The following is a 23,216-nucleotide window of genomic DNA, read 5'->3' as shown; positions in this document are numbered from 1 at the left end:
CTATTTTTCTCATATGATTAAATATTTTGATTAAAATAAATTAATCAGCATTTCAGTGATGATAATGCATGTTCATAAACACAATTTGAGATGTTGTGCTACAAAGGAGCTTCAAAAGAAAATCTGAATGAAAAGGGTAAAATCTCACCTCAAAATCATATATATATTTTTTTTTAAATCAAACCCATTTTTTTTTTTTTTTTATGTGGTCTTATTGACCCCAATGCAGAAGTAAATAACATTAATATCTATCAATTCACACCTATGGTATTTGTAAATACATTTTTGTATTTCAGATGAATGAAAGAAATACAGAGGCTGCGGCAGCTTTGTAATGCGTCAGAAACAAAAAGTGCGTCACATCAGACACATCCAGTGTAAACAGCTCCAGTGATTCAAATAGGAGTGATATAATGCAACATGCTACATGCGTCCAGTGCAGACACAGTGCCATTACTCAGATGTGTACATATATGATGTATTATTTAAACATAACTCATTTTTTTTTTTGTTTATATTCAACACTTTGGTATTACTCTGCAATGCACACCTCTGCAAGCCAATCAAAAAGTGACCGCTGAATCTCAGAATGCTGAACAGCATTTCCAGATCTCCTGTTTGGCAGATATTGCTTTTTGCATTATTACCAAGTATCTTGCTTCGATTCATTTGAAATGCTATTGTGCTTTCTGATTACACGCAACACACATAAAAATAATCACCATCATCCATAGAACTGAACACATATACAGCATTCAAATACTTTGTGACATCCGTAATCCACTTGCCACCGACGTGACAACAAATATAAATGTAAAAGTCACATTGTGCACCTGCGTCTCTTCACTCCTCGCACACCGACTCGCCCAGATCTACAGCGCCTCCTCTGGTCAGTCTGCGCATCTTGCTGAAGTCGTGATCGGAGCGGAGGTACGACAGCGACCCCCCCTCATGCATGCCCAGCTGATGGGGCTGAACGTGGGCCGGTAGAGGACGCATTTCCCCTTCACTCCTCCAGAACAGACAGTAGTGCTGCGGCTCCGTCACGCCGAACAGACCGGCGCAGGTTTGGGCCAAAACCTCAACGTTTTCTCCCGCCTTCCAGAGGAGTGTTCGCACTCCACTACGACTGTCGTCCTGGAATAGCACTCGCACAAACCTCTGCACTCCGACAGCAAACAACAAGAAACACAAACACACATAGTTGATTTAAAGACATGAGAAATGTAGCATTGCATCACTTGCTCACCAGTGGATCCTCTGCAGTGAATGGGTGCCGTCAGAATGAGAGTCCAAACAGCTGATAAAAACATCACAATAATCCACAAGTAATCCACAGCACTCCAGTCCATCAGTTAATGTCTTGAGATGTGAAGGCTGTGTGTTTGTAAGAAACAAATCCACCATTAAAAGGTTTTAACGTTAAAATGTTGCTTTCAGCTAAATTACGAGTCCATAATCCACAATCTTCCAGTCCATCTCAAAAGTCCTTTTACATCAAAATCCATCAACAAATTTGTTATGAACTGTTTTGGCTTGTAAGCAGTGCTTGATCTGTGCATATTTCTCTCCTGATTCAGATGAGATTACTTTTTCACTGGAAAAAGCAGTATTATGGATTACTGACTCATATTTTAGTCGGAAGGAATAGTTTGAAGTTAAAAACATCTTGATGGATTTGTTTCTTACAAACATGCAGATTTTCACTTCACAAGACATTAACTGATGGACTGGAGTGGTGTGGATTACTTGTGGATTATTGTGATGTTTTTATCAGCTGTTTGAACTCTCATTCTGACGGCACCCATTCACTGCAAATAAATAAATAATCAACTGTTTAAATTCTTAATACAGTTTCAGTGTGCATGATTAATCTGTGCACACTATTTAAAAGAAAAAAAAAGTATAATCAATCATCAATATATATTCTCAACGTTTCAGTTTATGTAATCAAGAATGTGTGGGCAGGGAAAAAATATTATTTTGTTACCTAACATGTTTCACCGCTTCAAAATCCAATCAAACCTCTGATAAAAATCAAGACCTATGATCACAAATTTGTCACATTACATTATAATACATTATAATTTGTATCTACCTTCCCTTTAAGTTATTTTCCTGTTATATATGTATATAGCTAACTATGGCTAACTTTCTACCGTGTATATATATATATATATATATATATATATATATATATATATATATATATATATATATATATATATATATGTATATATATATAGTGTAATGAATAAAATATATGCAGTCGATGGTTTTTAACCTGTTTCAGCTGACTGTCTTTCTGGGTCTTGGCTTCTTGGCCCCGCCTCCTGCTCCACTCCCTCAAGTACTCTTGAGCCTCATTGGTCAGACTGCAGGTGGGCGTGGCCCCAGGCTTGCTCTGGATCAGACATAGGCTGGCATACACACTCGTCAAATAGTATCCACCTAGAAAAACAAACAACCATGAAAACCAGTTTGGAGTCATCAACAATTCAAACTTTTAAACTCATTTTCAGAACATCTAAATTCCAAAATAATGCATTTAAGTAGTTTTAAAGTGTAGATCAACTCGATTACATAATTCATAAGACTTCAGGGAAGTGTGCGTTCGCTGCTGGGTTTCCATGGTAACAGCAACTTCTGATTGCTGTTGCTCTGTTCAGGTAGTGTAGCTCTTCACTGGGAATATGGCTACTGAAGTTGATGAAGATTTATGAGAAATTATCTGGAAATCACACCCACTTGCAGCTCAGAGTTTATGGTAGGTCTGTCTCGAAAGGTTTGCATTTTATTGTAAAAAATAGAGTTTCGTCATCTGTAGAGCTGGTTCATTTTTAAATGAAACCATTTTGATTGACATTTCCCTGTAATTAATATCAATTTGTATAATTGGATAACCCTTGATTCTGTTCCTCCCAGTCTAGGATTCTCATATCTGTAAAAGGACTCATCCAATACCTGTTATCTAAAACGTTATCTTACACGTTAGCATAAAAGTGTCATCTACTGATTGGATCCATTAGAAGCAAGTCTAACAAACTCCAAAATGGTTTAAAACGGAGTCAGTATGTGTTTGTTTTTACCTTCTCCTGTCAGCCATGATGGCTCAAGCAGCTCCATCATGTACTCTGTCTCCAGCAGCAGTTGTGGGATGTTACATTGAACTAGCACGTAGGACAGCGCTGGTAGGAAGTCCTCAGACCCCACGTCCTGATCTGCAAAGAGGAAATAAACCTTAAAAACTAAAAGTTGTTCTATACCTAATGACAACCCAGTCTCAAAATCTTTCCTCACCAGGTTGCGTCCCCATGGCTTTGTACACACTCTTGCACACCTGCAGCAGAAGCAACACCTTGTCAATGGGTGAATGGCTGCGCTGCATTAGCGTGAGCTTCGCCTTCGCTCTGTCCATGCCACGGACGTCCAGGACGCTCACTCGTACGGCCAGGCGCTCCAGCGCCCCCTCCTGGTAGGCCAGCAAGCTGTCTGTGATCTTCTGTAGGGAGCCGTCCTGAGTGTGGATTGAAATGAGCGTCTGCTGCAGCTGAATCTTCAACGGCTTCAACACACAGCCGAACAGAGCCTTTTCCAGGGCAAGATCTGTGGGTCACATGACAGGAAATATGAATTAAAATGAGAAATAAGCATCTCGTACTGTGGGCAAAGCACATCACCTGTTATTTAAAGCTGTAAAGTTTCTAAACCATCTATGTGAAGTCATCCTCCTGTGGGAGGATATTTCTGAATGAGAACAGTCTCTTTCAGGTGCCCTTGTGTGCCATTTACAGTGTTTGCTGGCAGGGATTGAAATACTGGATGTTACTTTTTATAGACAAGGTTAGTGATTTTAAATGTTTCGCACATAAATATTGTCACTATACTTTGGAAATAGTGTTTATTTTAATGTTTATTGTGGTGCAAGGCCTTGCCCTGTAAACTAACATTGTATGTATTACTGAACATGCAATGCTTCATGTAAATAGAGCATATCTTGAATTGAACCCAGAATATTTCCTCATATGTTTGTTTCTAATTTAATAATGCTTTGATCAACCAAAATGAATGCTTATGTCTCACACAGGTTTTTCCTATGCGATGCAGCAAATGAGAAGATATGGCACAGATTGCATACTGGCATGCTCATGTTTGCCTACAGCTATTTGGAACGTGCACGTTTTTCCTGTAGCTCTATTTAAACACGGTTATGTTTTTGGTAGTGAACAAGGCACACAGCCACTGAGCAGCTTGGCGAAAATAAATAAGATCTGTTTAATAGCAAATTAATGTTTGTACAGCAGAAGAAAGAGCCAGACACATTATAGCAAACAAGAAAATCTGTGCACTGAGAAAATCTCCTCCCCAACCCTCCTTCTTTCTCTCTCTCTCCACGCGCTTCCTGAAGTATGCGTGGGAATGTGCTATGTGCTAATGATAAATGCAAAGTGGAAAATGCGAATGCCTCCACCAACATCTGAAACAGCATCCATCCCCGGGGATGTGGCCGGCTTTTAGATTTCTTGCTTTGATTTGGGGGAGATCTCATAATCAGCTCATAATCCCAGTTATGCAGGTTTATAAAAGATTGGATTTTCTTATTTGACTGACGTAATTGTTCTGCAGCTTAAAAATAGAGCTACAGAAACTACCAGAAGTTAGCATGCTGCATTAACATTAACAATCTTCCTGCAGAAACAAGGAAAATGTTTGGAATTATATATATATATATATATATATATATATATATATATATATATATATATATATATATATGATTTTACGAATGCATCATAGAACGGGAGTCATCATCTCACACCAAAACTGTGCTAATAAAAGGTTCATGTAACATTGCAGTTCAAACATTAATGCTATTTTCCAGAAATTCATTATTTTAAAGGATTAGGAAACCAATCACATCTTTTCTCCACTCCATGGGTTTAGAGTTTTTAAAACCCACTGATTGGTTTCCATGATGCAGTTCATAGCGTTGAGTCATTTACTTCCTGTGAAAGCCTTAGTGGTGTTTGCCAAGTCAAGCATCACAATTCATATTGCTCATACTTAGGGTTAATGACCTTAACAAACTCCAAGTGGATTCTAGTGTATTAAACTTGGTGCAACTTGACTGAACCATTTTTAAACACGAAAGGTACATCATGCTTCTTGTTGATTGTTTACGTTCATAAACAATCAGACCTTCAATTTCCACCTGGCAGACATTAAAATTGGCAAATAATCACTCAAAAAGACATTAAAGTGGGCATTAAAGTGGGGAAAAAAGACTAGACTATCATATGGTGCTTTTCCACTGCATGGTACGGCTCACGTTTAGGGGGTTTTCGACTGGGTACAGTACCTAGTACCTGGAACTTTTTATTAATACAACCTCGGAAGAGGTTACAAACAAGCCATACCGATACTAAAATGTGATGTGTGAATACTGCAGATCACTGATTGGTCAGAGAGAATTGTCACTACCAGCATCACTGGATTTGCGACACGAGACACCAAACAAGCTAGATTTAAATAGTCAGCAACAGCCACCGCAGTATCATTTGTTCAAACAATTTTTTTAAACAACTTGCTTTAAATGACCGTTGCATGCAACTTGAAAAAAATAAATGGCTGTATCGTGGTCAACAGATGAGGTGTCGGCGCAACTATAATGATCAGTCTATAATCCCACTCAGTTTGAAGCGGTATTATTGGAAAAGCAAACTGAGCCAAAGTAAAGTAACCCGAGTCGTGCCGAGCCGTACCATGCAGGTGGTGATATAATCTCAACCGTAAAACCATGTTGGCCATTCAGAAGCCTGAAAAAGTTTCCAGTAGGTGGAGATAACAGCGCGTGCTCAACGTCACAAACCAAAATCTCAGATTTCGCTGTCTACATGGTAACACCATAACCAGAGATTTTGAAAATCTTCACCCTGGCAGGAGTTTTCAAAAATATTTGTTTCAGTGACCTGGTGCTGCGTTTGCATGTGGACGAATGGCCAAACCGCATAGAAAAAGCTGCAGTTTTGAAAATACCCGCGTTCGTCTGGACAGGGCCTCAAACTCAATTCTTGGTGGGCCGGAGCCCTGCAGAGTTTTGTCCCAACCCTGCTCCAGTGTAGTTTTCTAATAAGCCTGAAGGACTTGATTAGTTGGGTCAGGTGTGTTTAATTAGAGTTGAATCTCCGGCCCTCCAGGAATTGAGTTTTACACCCTTCACACATCCTAGTTACCTTTAAGAAACGTCCTGCCAACCAACTCATATTTTCTTTAATCTATTTTCAATATTTTCTTCTATACTAATGGTTAAAATTGGTGTTGTGTGGCCTAGTGTTTGCTGGGCTGGTAACCAAAAGTCTGGAGGTCTGAGTTACATTCCATGCAAGATACACGTCTTATAAGCTCAAGTGTTCCCTGGAAATTTAACCCATCATTTCGGTATTGTGAGTATCTGCTCTACTTTTTGAGCTACAAGAGCTACTGTATCAATATTGTTTCACTGATTAAACCTCAAGTGATGTCTCCTTACCTTTCTCGTTCTCAGGCACCAGCGTCTCAATTGGAGGTTCTATTTCTCCTGCTTCCAGAAGGAGACTTTTGGCTTGGGACAGAAATCTCCTCACCCCCTGAAGCAGCTCCACGGCAGAATTATGCTTTGACGCCTCCATCTCCTGCCTTTGCTTCTCTAAAAAGTCCTGCACCAGTGACCCAAATGTGGAGCGCTTGTCACGGGAGAGTTCGTCCACCAATCGGGCAACTCGACGCTCTGGTGCAAACACGCATACAAAGGCAGCGGTCATGCGGCGCAGAGTCGAGGTTGGGTTCGCTGAGGGGAAACGGGTACCACGTGCGGCAGGAGGCCATTGGTAATTGGCGAGGTCCGCCTGGGCTTCCTCCTCCTCCAGACTGCTGAAGGAACTATTGCTGTCCAGTTCAGCAAGGGAAGGAGCTCGAGTCCTTTCCAAAGCAAGACACACTTCACCATCTTCAGTATCTTTGTTGAGCTCCGTGTGGTCTTGTCGGGGTAAGGGATTACTCTAGAGAACCACAGGATGTTATTTTTAGAACATGGCACTGTGGAAATAGTTTCAAACACACATCACGATCGTGACCTTCCAGAACCACAAGTGCAGTGTAGGCACAGTATGTGGAATATCATTAGACTGTTTGTAGGAGGCAGTTAACCAGTAAGGGTTATATTTGTGCTAACCTCTTTCCACCCGCACTAACTACTGCACAGTGCCGTGGGGATCAAGTGGATGTCAGTCCTGGTTCTGGGGACCCACTTATGTAAAACACCTACCTCATCCAGATCATCAGCTGGTCAGGAGTGAGCTCCATAAACTGAACTTAATGTGTCAGATATAAAAGATATACAAAACATGCAGAGCAGTGTGTCCTGAGGACCAGGACTGAAAAACAAAGATTTAGCAAAGTAGGATGTATTCCTGATTCCCATTTTCATTGGTCCTAAAATAATGTTATGTTTGTAAAACAAAGACACCCTTAACCATTTCCATATGCCTAACTATTAACTCTTTCCTCACCAAACATAGAATTTTCTGTGTTTCCGTGTTCTCAGTGTTATACGTTTGGGGCAGCTATTACGCATCTCCTGAATGAGTCAAGAATGTGCACATGAAAATCAATGCAATCATCAACAATAAACAGCATATTAATGAAAACTGCCTAATGTTACCAAGTAAAGTGTCGCTCCAGGAAATGTCAAAGGACTGTGAAGCTTTGGGGTGTTGATGGAAGCGACCTACTGCATCTTTGCTTTGACCATCTTACTGAATATGATCCAGATGTACTTGATTTTCTCTGCTTTTTGCTCAAAATGTTGCTTTTTTTTTTATAAAACTTTATTAAAAAAGTTTTAATAAAGTTTAAAAAAAGAATGCTTGATTAAAAAAATCAATCAAGTTTAAAAAAGATTAAAAAAGAATGCTTGAAGCTAGAATAAAACTGATTTTAATTTAAAAAGTAGAGGCTGTTCTTTATTTTGATGTATTGCATGTTCAGATATTCATAAAACTAAATATTCTGGGGGGCATGAAATTGTAGTGAAAATCATCAAAAATGCAGGCGGTGGCTGGCAACTTTTTTTTCAAAAACGTTGGTGGGGAAAGAGTTAAAGGGATAGTTCAACCAAAAATGAAAATTACCCCATGATTTACTCGCTCTCAAGCCATACTAGGTGTATAAGACTTACTTCTTTCAGACGAATAAAATCAGAGTTATATTCAAAAATGTCCTTTCTCTTCTAAGTTTTTATAATGGCATTGAATAGTGGTCGAGTTTTTGAAGCCCAAAAAAGTGAGGAGGAGGAGACTGGAAGCTAGAGATTATGGTTTATAAAGGTTTAAATATATTTTCCTTACACAAATGCATCGCCTCAGAAGGCCTTTATTAATGTGGAGTACTTTTTATGATGGATGGATGCACTTTTTTGGGCTTAAAAATATCGACCACCATTCACTGCCATTATAAAGCTTGGACGAGCCAAGACATTTTTGAATATAATTCCGATTGCATGTTGTCTGGTGTTGACAGAGAAACATGCCTTACTTTACAAAATCTCAGTCAGCCATGGGTAAACACACTTACAGGCGGTATCTGCCCCAACATCTGTTCATCCTCCTCTTGTGAAGTGGGAGTAAGTGCCGGGGTCCTCCTGAGCACGCTCAACCCTCCTGTTCGTCTCGGGCCACCCTGGTTGGAATGTGTCTCCCCCTGGGTTAGGTCCGATTCTCCACCCGACAGGCTGAGAGAGGTTTCATTGGACACACGGACCCTGAGGCTGCGTTTAAAGCGATGGCGTTTGTGCGAGGCCGTTCTGCTGGGCTGGGGAGGCTGAAGGAACAGGGGGTTGACGAAACATGGGCTGAACAATCTGAATGTCCGGTGTGGCACTGAAGGTGGAGGGGGACCATTAGGAAGGCCAGGAGACATCTGAGAGCTCCAGAACTCTGAAAAAGCCATGGAAGGTTGCAAAGAGTGGAACTGAGATGTACTTCTTAGGAATTTTAGAGCAGTTATGCCATATTCCAGCATCTATTGAAACTAAATCTTTCAATGTACCATGAAAACATAACATAACGACATCCTTTTGCAATATCTGTTTGGAAAACCATGACCTGTCCTGTTATAGTTTGGTAATAAGCATGCAATATGGCATGCTATTTGGAATTGCTTAGCCATGTGGTATTTGTTAGTTGGTAACAAACAGTAAGGGTAAGGTGTTGGGAAAGTTTTCCAAATATTGTCGACTCACTCTTGCTCCCAGCACCAAACAATTATCCCTGAGTTTGAGCAGTACATTTCAACACTATTTTAACAGTATATTTCAACAGATTTTGCGATCCTGTCAAAAGGAAATGCTATCTTTGCAAAGAGGCAGTTATTGAAGGATGGATGGGATGATTAAAAACTATAGAGGAGAAAACTGCACACCCGCAGGTGAGCATAAGCACAGAAAAGCGCTGCAGCTGGTAGCAAGAGGGTGTTAAGGATGCTAAGTGGGTGTTTATATACAGTATAAGTGCGTAAATGGCTAGTTTAGTTTTAAAGTGGAAACGGTCGTGATAAACATGCATTCTTACCTAAACCCAAATGCGAAATGTTTTCCAGCTGGGTGTGTGTTGTGGCCTGTATAATTGCATCTGGGAGCTCAAGTGGGAAAGGCAATACATCTCTGTTGAACACATACACAAAGAGCAGAATCACATAATACATTATAGCTCAATCTACACAAATCATTTTCCTATAATGTTTGATGTTTGTTACCTGCTGATGGTGTAAAATGCCACTAGTCTGCAGAGATCAGGGAAGCTCAGGGCAGAGCTTTCTAGAGAAAATGCTAAACGGTGAAAAAGAAGATGCACTAATTTAAGACAGCCAATCAAAAAATCAGGTATATTTTGATAATGTCATTTTGCGAGCTTGTCTAATTGGGGAGTACCAAATATGGTCAGGTAGACATGCATAAACAAAATAATCCTGTATATTTCATGTTTTTTAGGGTTTGAATTAGTCTTTAGTAATTATAATGTGCTTAACAATAATAGAAGCTCTGCAGCACAATATAACAACAAATAATCATAATGGTGGACTAAAGGCTTGTTTGTGAGGTTCACGGGATAGAAAATAGCTAAGTCCAAAAGCTGTGAAGTATGTATGTGTGACATGCTGAACTTACTTGAGTCTTCCTCACGGATGGGATACTGTGACACTCCTCCCTCCTCCAGCCGCACACACAAAACCTTCCTGTGAGAGGCGCTACACTTACACACCAGAAACGTCTGTGGAAGAAGACGGGAGATACAGCATTCATTAACCCTCATTAGATGATGTTGTACATGTTAAATGATTAAACATAACAATAAACTTGATATATAATGGAATAAAACAGAGATATTGAGAAGTCAGTGTGTTTAACTGGAGTTTAGCTGCAAATTACAGCCATCTAACTGGCCATTGTTATGGAGTCAGAGGTACATCACTGCATGATTACTGTAAATATGACTTTAGATTGTGAATAACAGTGATAAAACATGACGATTTGATTGTAAGTGGCTGTTGGGATTCTCTCACCCCGACTATCTCTCGTTGCAGGATTTGGTGGGCGGAGTCAGGGTTGATTGACAGCTGCAACCATATGGAGTGTGTGAGGAGAAGACGATCCAAAACACTCAAACTCCTCTGGAGAGACACGTCCATCTATAACACAGAGGACAGAGGTCAACAAACACACAAAAGCTTCACAAAAAGTTCATCATTCACAAAATTCTGTAGTATTGGGAACACTTTACAGTAAGGCTCTATTTGTTAACTACATTGGTAAACATGAAGTAACAGTGAAAGAATTACAATTACTATACACTTTTTTTTTACCCTGTTCAAACTCTAAAAAAGTATCACATTACTTTATTTACATTCTAACTCCCATATCAACATCAGATACAAGGATAGACATGAAACTGCTCTTTAAATTCTAAATAACATACTAAATAATAAACAACTGCATAAATTATTCTTGAAGTGACCAAAACTTTAAAGGGAGAAGGTTACATTAAAAATATACATTTGTTAAAGGGATACTCCACCCCAAAATGAAAATTTTGTCATTAATCACTTCCCCAAAGTCGTTCCAAACCCGTAAAATTTTGGATGAAAACTGGGAGGCCTGTGACTGTCCCATAGACTGCCAAGTAAATAACAGTGTCAAGGTCCATAAAAGGTATGAAAGTTGTCGTCAGAATACTCCATCTGCCGTCAGACATGCAATCTGAGTTATATGAAGCGACGGAAACACTTTTTGTAAGCGAAGAAAACAAAAATAACGACTTTATTCAATAATTCCTTTGTCAACAGTCTCCTCTGTGTCTCTCCATATCACCGTATGCTGTATGCTCTTAGGATGCGTTGTTTTATTTCAAATCTAAGCTAAATAAACGTAGAAACAGCACATCCTTGTGGTGTAGATGACACAGAAGAGCATACACAGCATACCAGTCACAGGCCTCCCGGTTTTCATCAAAAATATCTGAAATTGTGTTCCGAAGATGAACAAAGCTTTTACGGGTTTGGAACGACATGGGGGTAAGTGAATAATGACAAAATTTTCATTTTGGGGTGGAGTAGCCCTTTAAATTTTGAAGTTAAATCCGCTTTTGTTTTATATAGAATTGTTTTATAGTCTATACAGTATTTACTACAATACAAAAGTTAAGAGTAATCCGAATACTTTTTCAAGTAAGTTATTAATTTCTTAGTAATGCATTACACCCAATGCTGTTTATAATACTAATGCAAATGTGCTCTCTGCACATTTTTACCCTGTCAAAACCCATCATGCAGTTTTACCCCCATAAAAACCAGCACAGAAACTGTGGATTAAAAAGATTCGGTCTGGGCCTACATAAAACACACAGACAATGAGCCGTGCAGCAGTCACTGCTTCAAACGCTCGCTCTCTCTATATCTCATTGCGATGACACTGTGTGGGCAGCCCGAGAGGATGCTTATGCATAACAGCAGATGGTTGTCATGGCAACAGATGCCTACACGTCCTACCAGGCAGTCCCACTCATCCACAGACACCTACTCACCCGAAACACGCTCGCGCACAAGACAGACTGCGCTTAAAACGGTGAGGAACTGTTGGCAAAGTAGAGAGGATGTTTTTTAATTCCTGCTTGACTTGCCCTTTCCCTCTCTAGCGGTGTCAGAGAGCTCTCCGGCACAATCAGGGCTCTCTGTGATATTTTTATCTCGTTTTTGAAGCCCACTTCCCTTCCTCAAACACCATCAGACAGGTAGATTCAGCTGGCGTCAGAGTTTTATACGAAAGGCCAGCGATGACATAAAAGTAACCATGCAACTGTGTGCAACTGCTGAAACTGTGAGTTTTAGTAAATCCTGTCTACATAAATTCATTCTGAAGCTTTCAAAAACACAAATGTGCATTGCATTCATGCATCGAGCGTCTCAATACAGAGAGGTCTGCCAAGCACACAAACACACAGATATGAGTTTGATAGTGTTACATCAACAAATTAAAGGCGTTGGTTTTCTTTATCGGTCATTCTCAGAAAATGGTGCTATTTGTGCCTGAAAATGTCAGGAATTAATTATCACATCAAATTCTCATATCAGCTTGAATAGAAGATTGATAGTATCACAGTAATTCATTAATTATTAACATGTGTAACATTTGTCTTTCAAAACATGCTTTGTGCTTTAATTTAACTCTCTTACAATAACAATGTACTGGGCTTGAATGTTCTGCCAAAAAAAAAAAAAATAATAAAAAAAATCTGATGTCTGAGCAAATATCACAACTGCATCATAATTTACAGTAAAAATTCTTGTTCTTTTTGCCAAGAATTTTTTTTTTCCAGTCAAATATTTATCTATTAATATTTAGTCTAAGGCTGACATATTTAACTCTGTTTTCAAAATAAAATATAATAATATATATAAAATATATAGGCTATATAGTTGTATTTTTGTGTATTTAGTAATATATGTATATATATACATATATATATATATATATATATATATATATATATATATATATATATATATATATATATATATATATATTGCATCATAGTTTCTACAAAAATATGACAGCACAACTTCAATGTTTTCAACATTTCTAATAATCATATATGTTTTTGAGTATCAAATCAGCATATTAGAATGATTTCTGAAGGATCATGTGACACTGAAGACTGGAGAAATGATGCTGAAAATTCAGCTTTGATCACAGAAATAAATGACATTTTACAATATATTCAAATAGCAACCAGCTATTTTAAATTGTAATAATATTTCACTGTTTTTACTGCATTTTTGAGTCATAAACCTTAACATTTCCATCCAGTCCCCCCCCCCAACCTGGCCCAAAAAAATCACATTCTCCTCTGGCTAAACGCAGCCTTGACTTGATTATGAGGAAAACGGTTTTACCATATACCAGACACTCCATTCAGCAGCACAATGACAGCTATTATATCTCAGTCCTGCTTTGTTTATTCCATATGTACGTTGTAGACCTCTAACACCCATCTGAGGTTTATGGAGAGGGTTTATTACATAAACATCACATCATGACTTTACCACCCACAAACGCATGCACTAAACCACTGCAAGAGAATCTGAGAGCGAGTGCCATCAGCACACAAAACTGATGGGTCAGTAACCTCCATACCGCAAACCCTAACCAGATAACATCCGAGGAGAGACAGATGATGTCCAATTGCAGCGTAGGCCTCCTTACATAAAGCCCAGAGCAGCCTACACACACAGTTATGCAATTAAGCGTCACACAGGGAGAAACACAGGAAGAGAAATGTAGAAAGAATAGGAGAAGAGGGAGGTGAGTTCGATTTGAGCAGCGTGTCGCTTTCTCCTCTTAAAGAACTGTTTTTTTTCTTGATGCTATTTTTGAGTCTGTGGTTCAGGAAGATTATAATTACGAATCAAAGAAGTCATACAAATTTTTTTCTCAGCACTTAAGTTTCAATGGCTTTTGAATACTCAGAGGACTTTTTATTGCTCACCATTTGAGATCTCTAAGGAGATCTTTCTCAGGAGAGAACTGATTTGCAATTTTACTTTCCTAGAGGTTCTACACCAGCATGATGAGTTTATAATAATTATATGCACAAGCTCATTATTATGTGCATTAAACAGAATGAAGGATTACTGATTTACCACAAAACAGTAGCTGCTATTACAGCAATATGTCACCCAAAAAGGAAAATGTGCTAAAATGTGCTCACCCTCAAGACATCCAAAATGTAGATGAGTTTGTTTCTTCACCAGATTTGGAGAAATTCAGCATTTCATCCCTTGTTCACCAATGGATCCTCTGCAGTGAATGGGTGCCGTCAGAATGAGAGTCCAAACAGCTGATAAAAACATCACAATAATCCACAAGCAATCCACACCACTCCAGTTCATCAGTTAATGTATTGAGAAGCCAACAAATCCATCATTAAGATGTTTTAACTTCAAACCATTGCTTCCAGCTATAGAATACGAGTTTATAATCCAGAATATTGCTTTCTCATTTGAAAAAGTGGTCAAGACTGAATAAGGAGTGAAATCTGCACAGATCAACTCAGTTTACAAGCAAAAACAACTCAAAACAAAATATATTGCTGGATTTTGATGTGAGAGACAACAGGACATTTACATTTTTGCTGGATAAAGCATCATTATGAATTATGGACATTGTGGATTTTGGCCAGTAGCAATGATTTAAAGTTAAAACACCTTTAATGATGGATTTGTTGCTTACAAACACACAGCTTTTCACTTCTCAAGACATTAACTGATAAACTGGAGTGGTGTGTATTACTGGTGGATTATTGTGATGTTTTTATCAGCTGTTTAGACTCTTATTCTCATGGCACCCATTCACTGCAGAGGATCCACTGGTAAACAAGTGATGTAATTCTACATTTCTCCAAATCTGTTCTGATGAAGAAACAAACTCTACATCTTGGATGGCCTGAGTTTGAGTAAAAGACAGAATTTTCTTCTTTTTTAAAGAAGTTTGTCTGTAAATAAGATTTGAGAGTTACAAAAGAAGCAAGGATTATGAAAACAGCTCAGATTGGGTTTTTGCAATCCAAAGAAATTGAATACTACCGAATACTTTTTGAGGACACTGGGAAAACATAAAACGAGCGAGCCGAGGAGCAGGTGGTCACTGCGGCTGCTCTGTGTAAATGAAGAACTAAACTTCAGTGACTGTCAGACAGACTTCTGCACTTCTGCAAGACAGCTCTCAACATTTCCAGTAACAAGCACAGAGATGAGGACTTGGAGAGACATGTAGAGATGGTTTCATGAAGCAAAAGCGTGTGGGAGACCAAACATGAGTTGCAGCAAAAGCCTGTTGAGAAACATCTCCAGGGACAGAAACGAGAGAGAGAAAGATTGGAGGAAGTGAGGAGAGATGGAGGGAGAGAGACAGGAAGCCCTGCAGAGGAGGAGAGTGCTGCATCTTCAGCTGGAAAATGAGCAGCAGCAGCTGTCAGAATAATGGAGCTCAGACGCAGAAAGTTTCAGATGAAATCCAGATTTTGAGAAGGAAATGTGGAGCATACAGAATACAGACGTCACTGAATCACTCCACCATCTGATCTGACACCAGAAAAGTGTTGTCATCAGGTTCATCAGGCCTCATGAAGGTCAGTGGACCGAAACGTTGCTTTTGTTAATAAACTTCAAAAACACTCTCATATACTGTAAAAAAAAATGATATGATCAATAAGCCATGGCAACTTATGTTTTTACTTTAACGCATCAAAATAAGTTTTTGCAATTTCATTTCTTTTTTTTTTTTTGGTTTGTTCGTTTCTTTAAAAGTCAGTTTTGTATAATGTAAGTTTAAATGACTTAAAGGGATACTCCATTTTTAAAATGAAAATTTTGTCATTAATCACTTACCTCCACATTATGAAGCGATGAGAATACTTTTTTCCATGAAGAAAACAAAAATGATGACTTTATTCTACAGTTCCTTTGTCAACAGTCTCCTCTGTGTCTCTCCACATCACCGTATGCTGAATTGTTGAATAAAGTCGTTATTTTTGTTTTCTTCATGTACAAAAAGTATTCTCATCGCTTCATAACATTACGGTTGAATCACTGATGGCAGATGGAGTATTCTGACGATGCTTTTCATACTTTCCTGAACCTTGACACTGTTATTTATTTGGCAGTCTATGGGACAGTTTCAAGCCTCCCGGTTTTCATCCAAAATATCTTAAATTGTGTTCCGAAGACGAACGAAGCTTTTACGGGTTTAGAACGACATGGGGGTAAGTGATTAATGACAAAATTTTCATTTTGGGGTGGAGTATCCCTTTAAACCAAGCTGCTTATACTTGAATATTTAAGTCAACAACTGAATTTATGTTTTTAAGATGAAAATTTTCTGCTAAAATTAAGGAAATAGTTCATTAATTTAATCTAAATTCAGTTCATTTTTACTTCAGTCAGCTCAATTAAATGCTCATTCAAAGAAAACTCATCATTTACTCACCCTCATGTCATTCCAAACATGTTTGACTTCATTTCATCTAAAATAACTGTTTTGAAGTATTTTCTAGAAATATTTCAATGTTTTTTTATCCATAGAACAAAAGTCAGCAGGGTCCAAAATTGTTGGAAGAACTATCCCTTCAACATAAATCATCTCACCTCAGCTAAACTCATCTCATTCATTTCCATTCAGTTGTTAAAGACTACTATCAACTGTTAAAGTATGTCACTGTTCGCATGTCATTTGACTGAAATGTGTCTGAATGTGACTGTCATTATTAGCGCAGCGATGCTGTCATTCTCTATTGAAGCGGCTGATGAATGACGTGGCGGATTGAGCTTGTGTCTAAAACAGGCCTAAAGTGACAGATAAGATGAGGTGGGATGTGTGAAATCAGGGGTCCTAACGCCAGCTGCCCAGTGCCCACTGAGGAGCCTGAATATAAAGCTGGCCTTCATTAAACAGGATGACGGAAGTGACAGAAGAGAAACGAGTTTACAGTCAGATGGACACAAATAAACATGACACACAGATGAAGGACTATGCAATGATTGGACTATGAAATGGACGATTATGTTGAAGACCCAGTCATTTAAGTATATTACGTATCATGTGTTTTCTCCAGAGAAGAAGACCTCAATCTTTCTCACGTGTGTCTCCTCCAGAGCTTCAAAGGAAATCTCAACCCTATCAATCATTAAATACACAACTCTTGGTACTAAAAGGCACGAAACACCTTCTAATTTACATATAATCAATATATAATAATATTTATGTAAAAATATAGAAAAAAATAATTATATAAAATAAATATATAACAAAATATATTTATTTTATTATGTTTATTATACTATCACTTTATTTATATAAAAATTTATTTTAAGCAAGATATCATGTATTTTCACAATATTACACTGCAAAGTTAAATTTGATCTTGTTAATAGAAACATAAATGAAAAATTAATAATGATGTTGATGATTATCATTGTTATTCAATTTATATTTATATATACAGTAATAATTAAATAAATTACATATTTATTTATTATATTTATTCTACTTTATTTTTACTTATATTTAAATTTATATTAAACAAGAGAACATGTACTTTCATAATATTTTATTGCAATACTATCTTGTTAAAAATAAATTAAACATAACTGATAGTAATAATATATATATATAATACAAAATGTAAACATAAAATAATAACTAATAATAATAATGATGTTTTTAATTGTCGAAAAAAAGCATGAGTGACCTTTTAATTTAGAGTGGAAAAACAAACTATGCTTCCGTACAAATTACAAAATAGCACCCCCTTACATTCTGAATCACTCTTAATGTTATTTCAGATTTTATTCGTGTTTTTAGCTCGTTCTCTCTCTCCACAACAATCATATAATTAAATAAAGCATCACTACAGTAAAGTTGAGGAGCTCAGGGTAATGGAAAGTTTTGCTGTGTGATGAGTGAATGAGTCATGTAAGGCTGCTGAAGGGCTCTCCACATGCAGAAACACAGCTGGATGAGGGCAGTCTGATATTGTCCTAAAGCAGGGAGCTGGTGACTGTGAGCTCATTCAGACATGTGATCATTCTGCCACAGGTGCTTGCGGCACATATGAACACTACTCATATCGAGGGGAAGTTTAGGAAAGTTTCTGAAACCACATGAAAGCTTAGTGTGAGGAACAGACCGAAACTTCAGTCAGTATTTGTTATCCTCCACCAAATAGTCTTATACATATGCTAATTTACTTTTATATTTATTCACTTTATGCACCCTCAGGCCATCCAACATGTAGTTACATTTTTTCTTCATCAAACTTAGAGAAATGTAGCATTGCATCACTTGCTCAGCAATGGGATCCTCTGCAGTGAATGGGTGCCGTCAGAATGAGAGACCAAACAGCTGATAAAAACATCAGAATAATCCACAAGTAATCCACACCACTCCAGTCCATCAGTTAATGTCTTGAGAAGCGAAAAGCAGTGTGTTTGAAAGAAACAAATCCACCATTAAGACGTTTTTAACTTTAAACCATTGTTTTGGGCTAAAACATGAGTACTCTATACAGTACATCAGGGGTAGGTAACGTCGGTCCTGGAGTGCAGATGTCCTGCAGAGTTTAGCTCCAACCCTGAAAAAAAACCTCACTTGTCTGTAGCCTTAGTAATCTTGAAGACCTTGATTAGCTTGTTCAGGTGTATTCGATTAGGGTTAGAGCTAAACTCTGCAGGACAGCGGCACACCAGGACCGACGTTGCCTACCCCTGCTATACATAATATTTCCTCCAGTGAAAAACTCATCAGGAGAGAAATCTGCACAGATCAAGCACTGTTTACAAGCTTATACAGTTCTAAACAAATATGTGTGTGGATTTTGATGTAAGAGACAACAGGAGATGGACTTTTTCACTGCAGGAAGTGTTATTATGGATTATGGACTCGTATTTTAGCCAGAAGCAATGGTTTAAATAACTCCTTAATGATGAATTTGTTTCTTACAAACGCACAGATTTTCACTTCACAAGACATTAACTGATGGACTGGAGTGGGGTGGATTATTGTGATGTTTTTATCAGCTGTTTGGACTCTCATTCTGACGGCACCCATTCACTGCAGAGGATCCACTGGTGAGCAAGTGATGCAATGATACATTTCTCCAAATCTGTTCTGATTAAGAAACAAACTCATCCACATCTTGGACAGCCTAAGGGTGAATGCATTTTTCAGCAAATTTCCATTTTTGGAGGAACTATTCCTTTAAATGGCATGCATTCCCTATGAATCTTGGCATTGCAAGCGCCTTGCGCTACTGTTTGTTTTTGCTAATTTGTCATGTGATGAGGATTAAATTGCATTCAACGAAAAAAATAAAAGAAAGGCAAATGGATTAGACTCCTTTCAAAAACTAATAATAGTGAGGGCGTTACACATGTGTATCAGTGGCAAAACAGAATATATAGTGTCCACAATGAGTGATTATGACATGACAGCACAAACGACATCATTCTAATAGACTGATCATTATAGCACTGGAAAAACAAGAGTTTCATCCATCAGTCAACTTCCAACAAACAAACCCACCAAAAGTGAAAACACACCTCTTGTATGTGTGTGTGTGTGTTTCTCCCAGGAGGCTCACCACCACACTTTTCACACTGCCACCCCCGCAGCCAAAGATGCTCAGAGCCGCGGTGGTTTTTCTATCTAACTACCACCAGGCAACAAACCTTTACTGTACATGCTAAAAAAAGGACGACTTCCAAACCAAATGAATACATACTTAAGAGATTTTAAAGACTGCTCTCATCCGAACTCTTCATTTACCAAGAAATCTGAATTACTGTAGAGATCGTCTATAAAAAACAAGCAGATGGACCACCCAGAATCACTGTAGAGAAACTATACTGACTATTCCTGCATCAAACCATAATCACTGATTATATTTAATATATTGTGAAACTCATAAATCAAATATCACAACTTTACAGACTGATTTGAATCAAAATTCTATCATATTGTGATTCACAGGGTTTGGATGATATTATATAGCCTACATTATGGCTTCACATATGAAAATACATATATTATCAAAATGCAAATTGGGCCCATTCTACCATTCTGAGAATTCTCTGTAATCCGCTGTACAACAGAAAGGTTGTCAGATTAATCTGGAGAATCACAATTTATAGTTTTAAAAACTGATCTCTTACAAAAATTACCACAGAGGACAATGATGGTATCAATTAGTATTACCACAGTACTGAATGAATACAGTTTTTCTTTACCATGGTAGGCTATTTATGTAGTTGCTTTAAAGAATAAAATGGTATTACCATAGTAAACATCCAAAAAAGCATGGTAATAAGTGGCAGTACCATATAAAACTGATGGTATCCAACAGTAATACCATGGTATCTTGATATATATACTGTACCACAGTACTGAATGATGGCTATATTATACACAGTTCGATCTTCGACATCCAAGCAAAAAGCATGGTAATACTTAAGTACTTTTTGTTAGATATATATAAAAACAGAATATCTATCTATCTATCTATCTATCTATCTATCTATCTTAAAAAGTACTGTGGTGATTCCTGCTACCATAGCACAGTAATATATCATGTACCCTAGTAATACCAAGCTACTGTATGTATACCACACATGTGCAAAAAAGCATATTTTTAAGTACTTTTGCTTGTCGCTTCTTAGCAATCTATCCTCCTATTCCTAAAAATATTGTGGCAGTATCATGTGACACTGATGGTGTCAGATACAATATGATGACCATATTTATATACAGAACCATAGTAATTTAATGAAGAATCATGGTATTACCATAGCACACATCCAAAAAAAAAAAAAACAAAAAAAAAAAAAACACTTTTATTACTCTTTTCTATCCATTCAAATATCTATCCATCCTGAATTCTGAAAGTACTGTGGTGAAAACATGGTTTTGAATGGTGGCAAACATGGTACTCCATTAGAATAGATAGATTTTTCAAATATTACCATCTTAAAAATAAGGTATCACCATGGTAGCTACACGCACAAATTATGGTAAAATCACGATACTTTTTAATTAATGTATGATGATGATGACAGAAAAAGAGTAACTTTACCTTCTCCGCTAATAGTTGTTCACCTTCGCGTCCATCATCATCATCATCAGGTTGGTGAATTCAGGCGCGCTTTCGGCTGAGCATCATTGGACCCGCTCGGCAGCACCGGGGCTTGTGGTGATATGTTTGATCTGATGATATGACGAGTTTGGTATTATTAAATGATCCTCCGTGTTCATCACATTCTGATTCACGCGCAACTTTCCCCACGCGACACAAACTCTTGTGTCACTGCGTGCGCAGGTGCAGGCTGGAAATAATATCTTAGCCAAATCGAAACAAACCGGTAACTTACGAATATTTTGTACTGAAATATAAAATCAAATAGAATTTTTCAGATCAATCATTCTTTGTCGCGGTTATAGGCTACAATAAAAATAACTGAGAATTATATATAAAAGAAATGGAACACACGAACATGCAAACACTGAAATATGTAACTGAGCTCAAAAACGAGACTGAAATCACGAGTGGAAGTGTTGAAGACACAGCCCACATGAGGCGCGCGCTGGAGCATTGCCTGCGTTTCACGTGATATCCGCTGGATGTCGCCAGAGGAGAGAGAGAGAGAGAAAAAGCGCGCGAACGAGAACGACCGTTAGATGATAGACAGGTCGTCAGACGACAGACAGTTACGCTAAAGATAACTAAAGCATTTTTAAACATTATAAAATGCTTTAAAAGGATTAGTGTAATTTACAGACTCCATTTGGTCCACAGCAGGAACACGCTAAATGGACATTTTGGCATCCTGTCGTTTCCAGATGTAAGGTAGGCTAATTAAAGTCACGTAGCCTAATGTTATAGTTTTGCGGTTTTAATTTAGACATTAACTGTTCCATTTACCAACTTAAATACAACAGGAAAGTTGTGTGGATATCTGCTAAATGTATGCTTCAACTTGCAGTCACATAAATTCACTACTTTTATGGTTCTTCTACGCCAAAATATGATCATGCTTGTGTGAGGGACCCCTGCCTAAAATTGAAAAGGCTATAGATTTTCATGTATAAAAATCTAATACTGTGAAAAATATGTATTTTAAATATGCAAGATATTATTTTTTAAAATACTTTATAGTTTAATAAACAATAGTTTTTCTTCTACTTCTGTTTTTTTCTTCTATACTCACTATAGTAGGCTATTATACTGTTAGGCCTACGTGCATTATATGCTTATTTATTTGTTAATCTATTTTTTATTTTATAATAAATATATATATATATATATATATATATATATATATATATATATATATATATATAAATAAATAAATAATATATTAAAATAAGACTAAATAAAATAAAATAAAATAAAAATTAGAAATGAACAAAAATATTGTTTTTTATTATTTAGGCCTATTCAGTATGTATTCTTATATTTATTATTATTTTGTAATTATTAATTTATTTTTATGTTTTCATAATTTATTTTAATCTAATTTCTATTATGCATTTAATATTTTTTATTATGTTTTTTTTTTTTTTAATTTATCTTAATTTTTATATTCATTTATTTTCACATTATTCACAGTGTTTCCTCTAAAGTTTTCTATGGACTTCCAGCACTTCCTTGGGGCCCCCTGGGGGTCCCCATGCCCCAATTTGAAAACCCATTTTCTATGGTCCATTTTATCCTTTTAAGAGCTTGATAACCCAAGGTCGCCACTTTTGTTGTATAGAAAAGAGCAGTTTGGTGTTAATACAGAAAAAAATCATAAAAGTCATATAAGACCTTAGAGTAGGGTTGAGCATCGCTTGTTTTTTTTATTTTTTATGATACCTGTGCCAAATCGATACTTTTACAATGGTATTGGTACTTAAACGGTGCCTGAACCACACTTAAAAAAAAAAAGGACAACAAAATGATGGTGGACGACATTAAAAGAATGGCTTTTTTAAAAAAAAAAAAAATAAATCTTTAAATTGAACAATATATTAAAAATTTAAAGTGTACGAAAATATATAAATATAGGTAAATACAAAACACAACAAATTTACATAA

The 23,216-nt window shown here is 37.2% G+C and overlaps 1 protein-coding gene across 1 annotated transcript; it reads right to left on the bottom strand.

Annotated features, from left to right (window-relative positions):
* Nucleotides 1-215: 215 nt before the first annotated feature.
* On the bottom strand, nt 216-21,699 carry rin1b (Ras and Rab interactor 1b). The gene is made up of 11 exons (XM_042759427.1): nt 21,213-21,699; nt 10,597-10,722; nt 10,202-10,304; nt 9,790-9,862; nt 9,606-9,697; nt 8,611-8,972; nt 6,530-7,037; nt 3,301-3,606; nt 3,090-3,221; nt 2,285-2,451; nt 216-1,161 (listed from the first exon to the last, which is right to left on the bottom strand). Exons 2-11 carry the CDS (start codon nt 10,720-10,722, stop codon nt 844-846), a joined length of 2,187 nt encoding a protein of 728 aa, XP_042615361.1. The 5' UTR covers nt 21,213-21,699; the 3' UTR covers nt 216-843.
* Nucleotides 21,700-23,216: the final 1,517 nt, after the last annotated feature.

Source organism: Cyprinus carpio, chromosome A7 (genome assembly GCF_018340385.1).
Source record: "Cyprinus carpio isolate SPL01 chromosome A7, ASM1834038v1, whole genome shotgun sequence".
Taxonomy (NCBI): Eukaryota; Metazoa; Chordata; class Actinopteri; order Cypriniformes; family Cyprinidae; genus Cyprinus; species Cyprinus carpio.
Note: the sequence above shows the minus strand (reverse complement) of the source record. Positions and strands in the feature narration are given on the sequence as shown.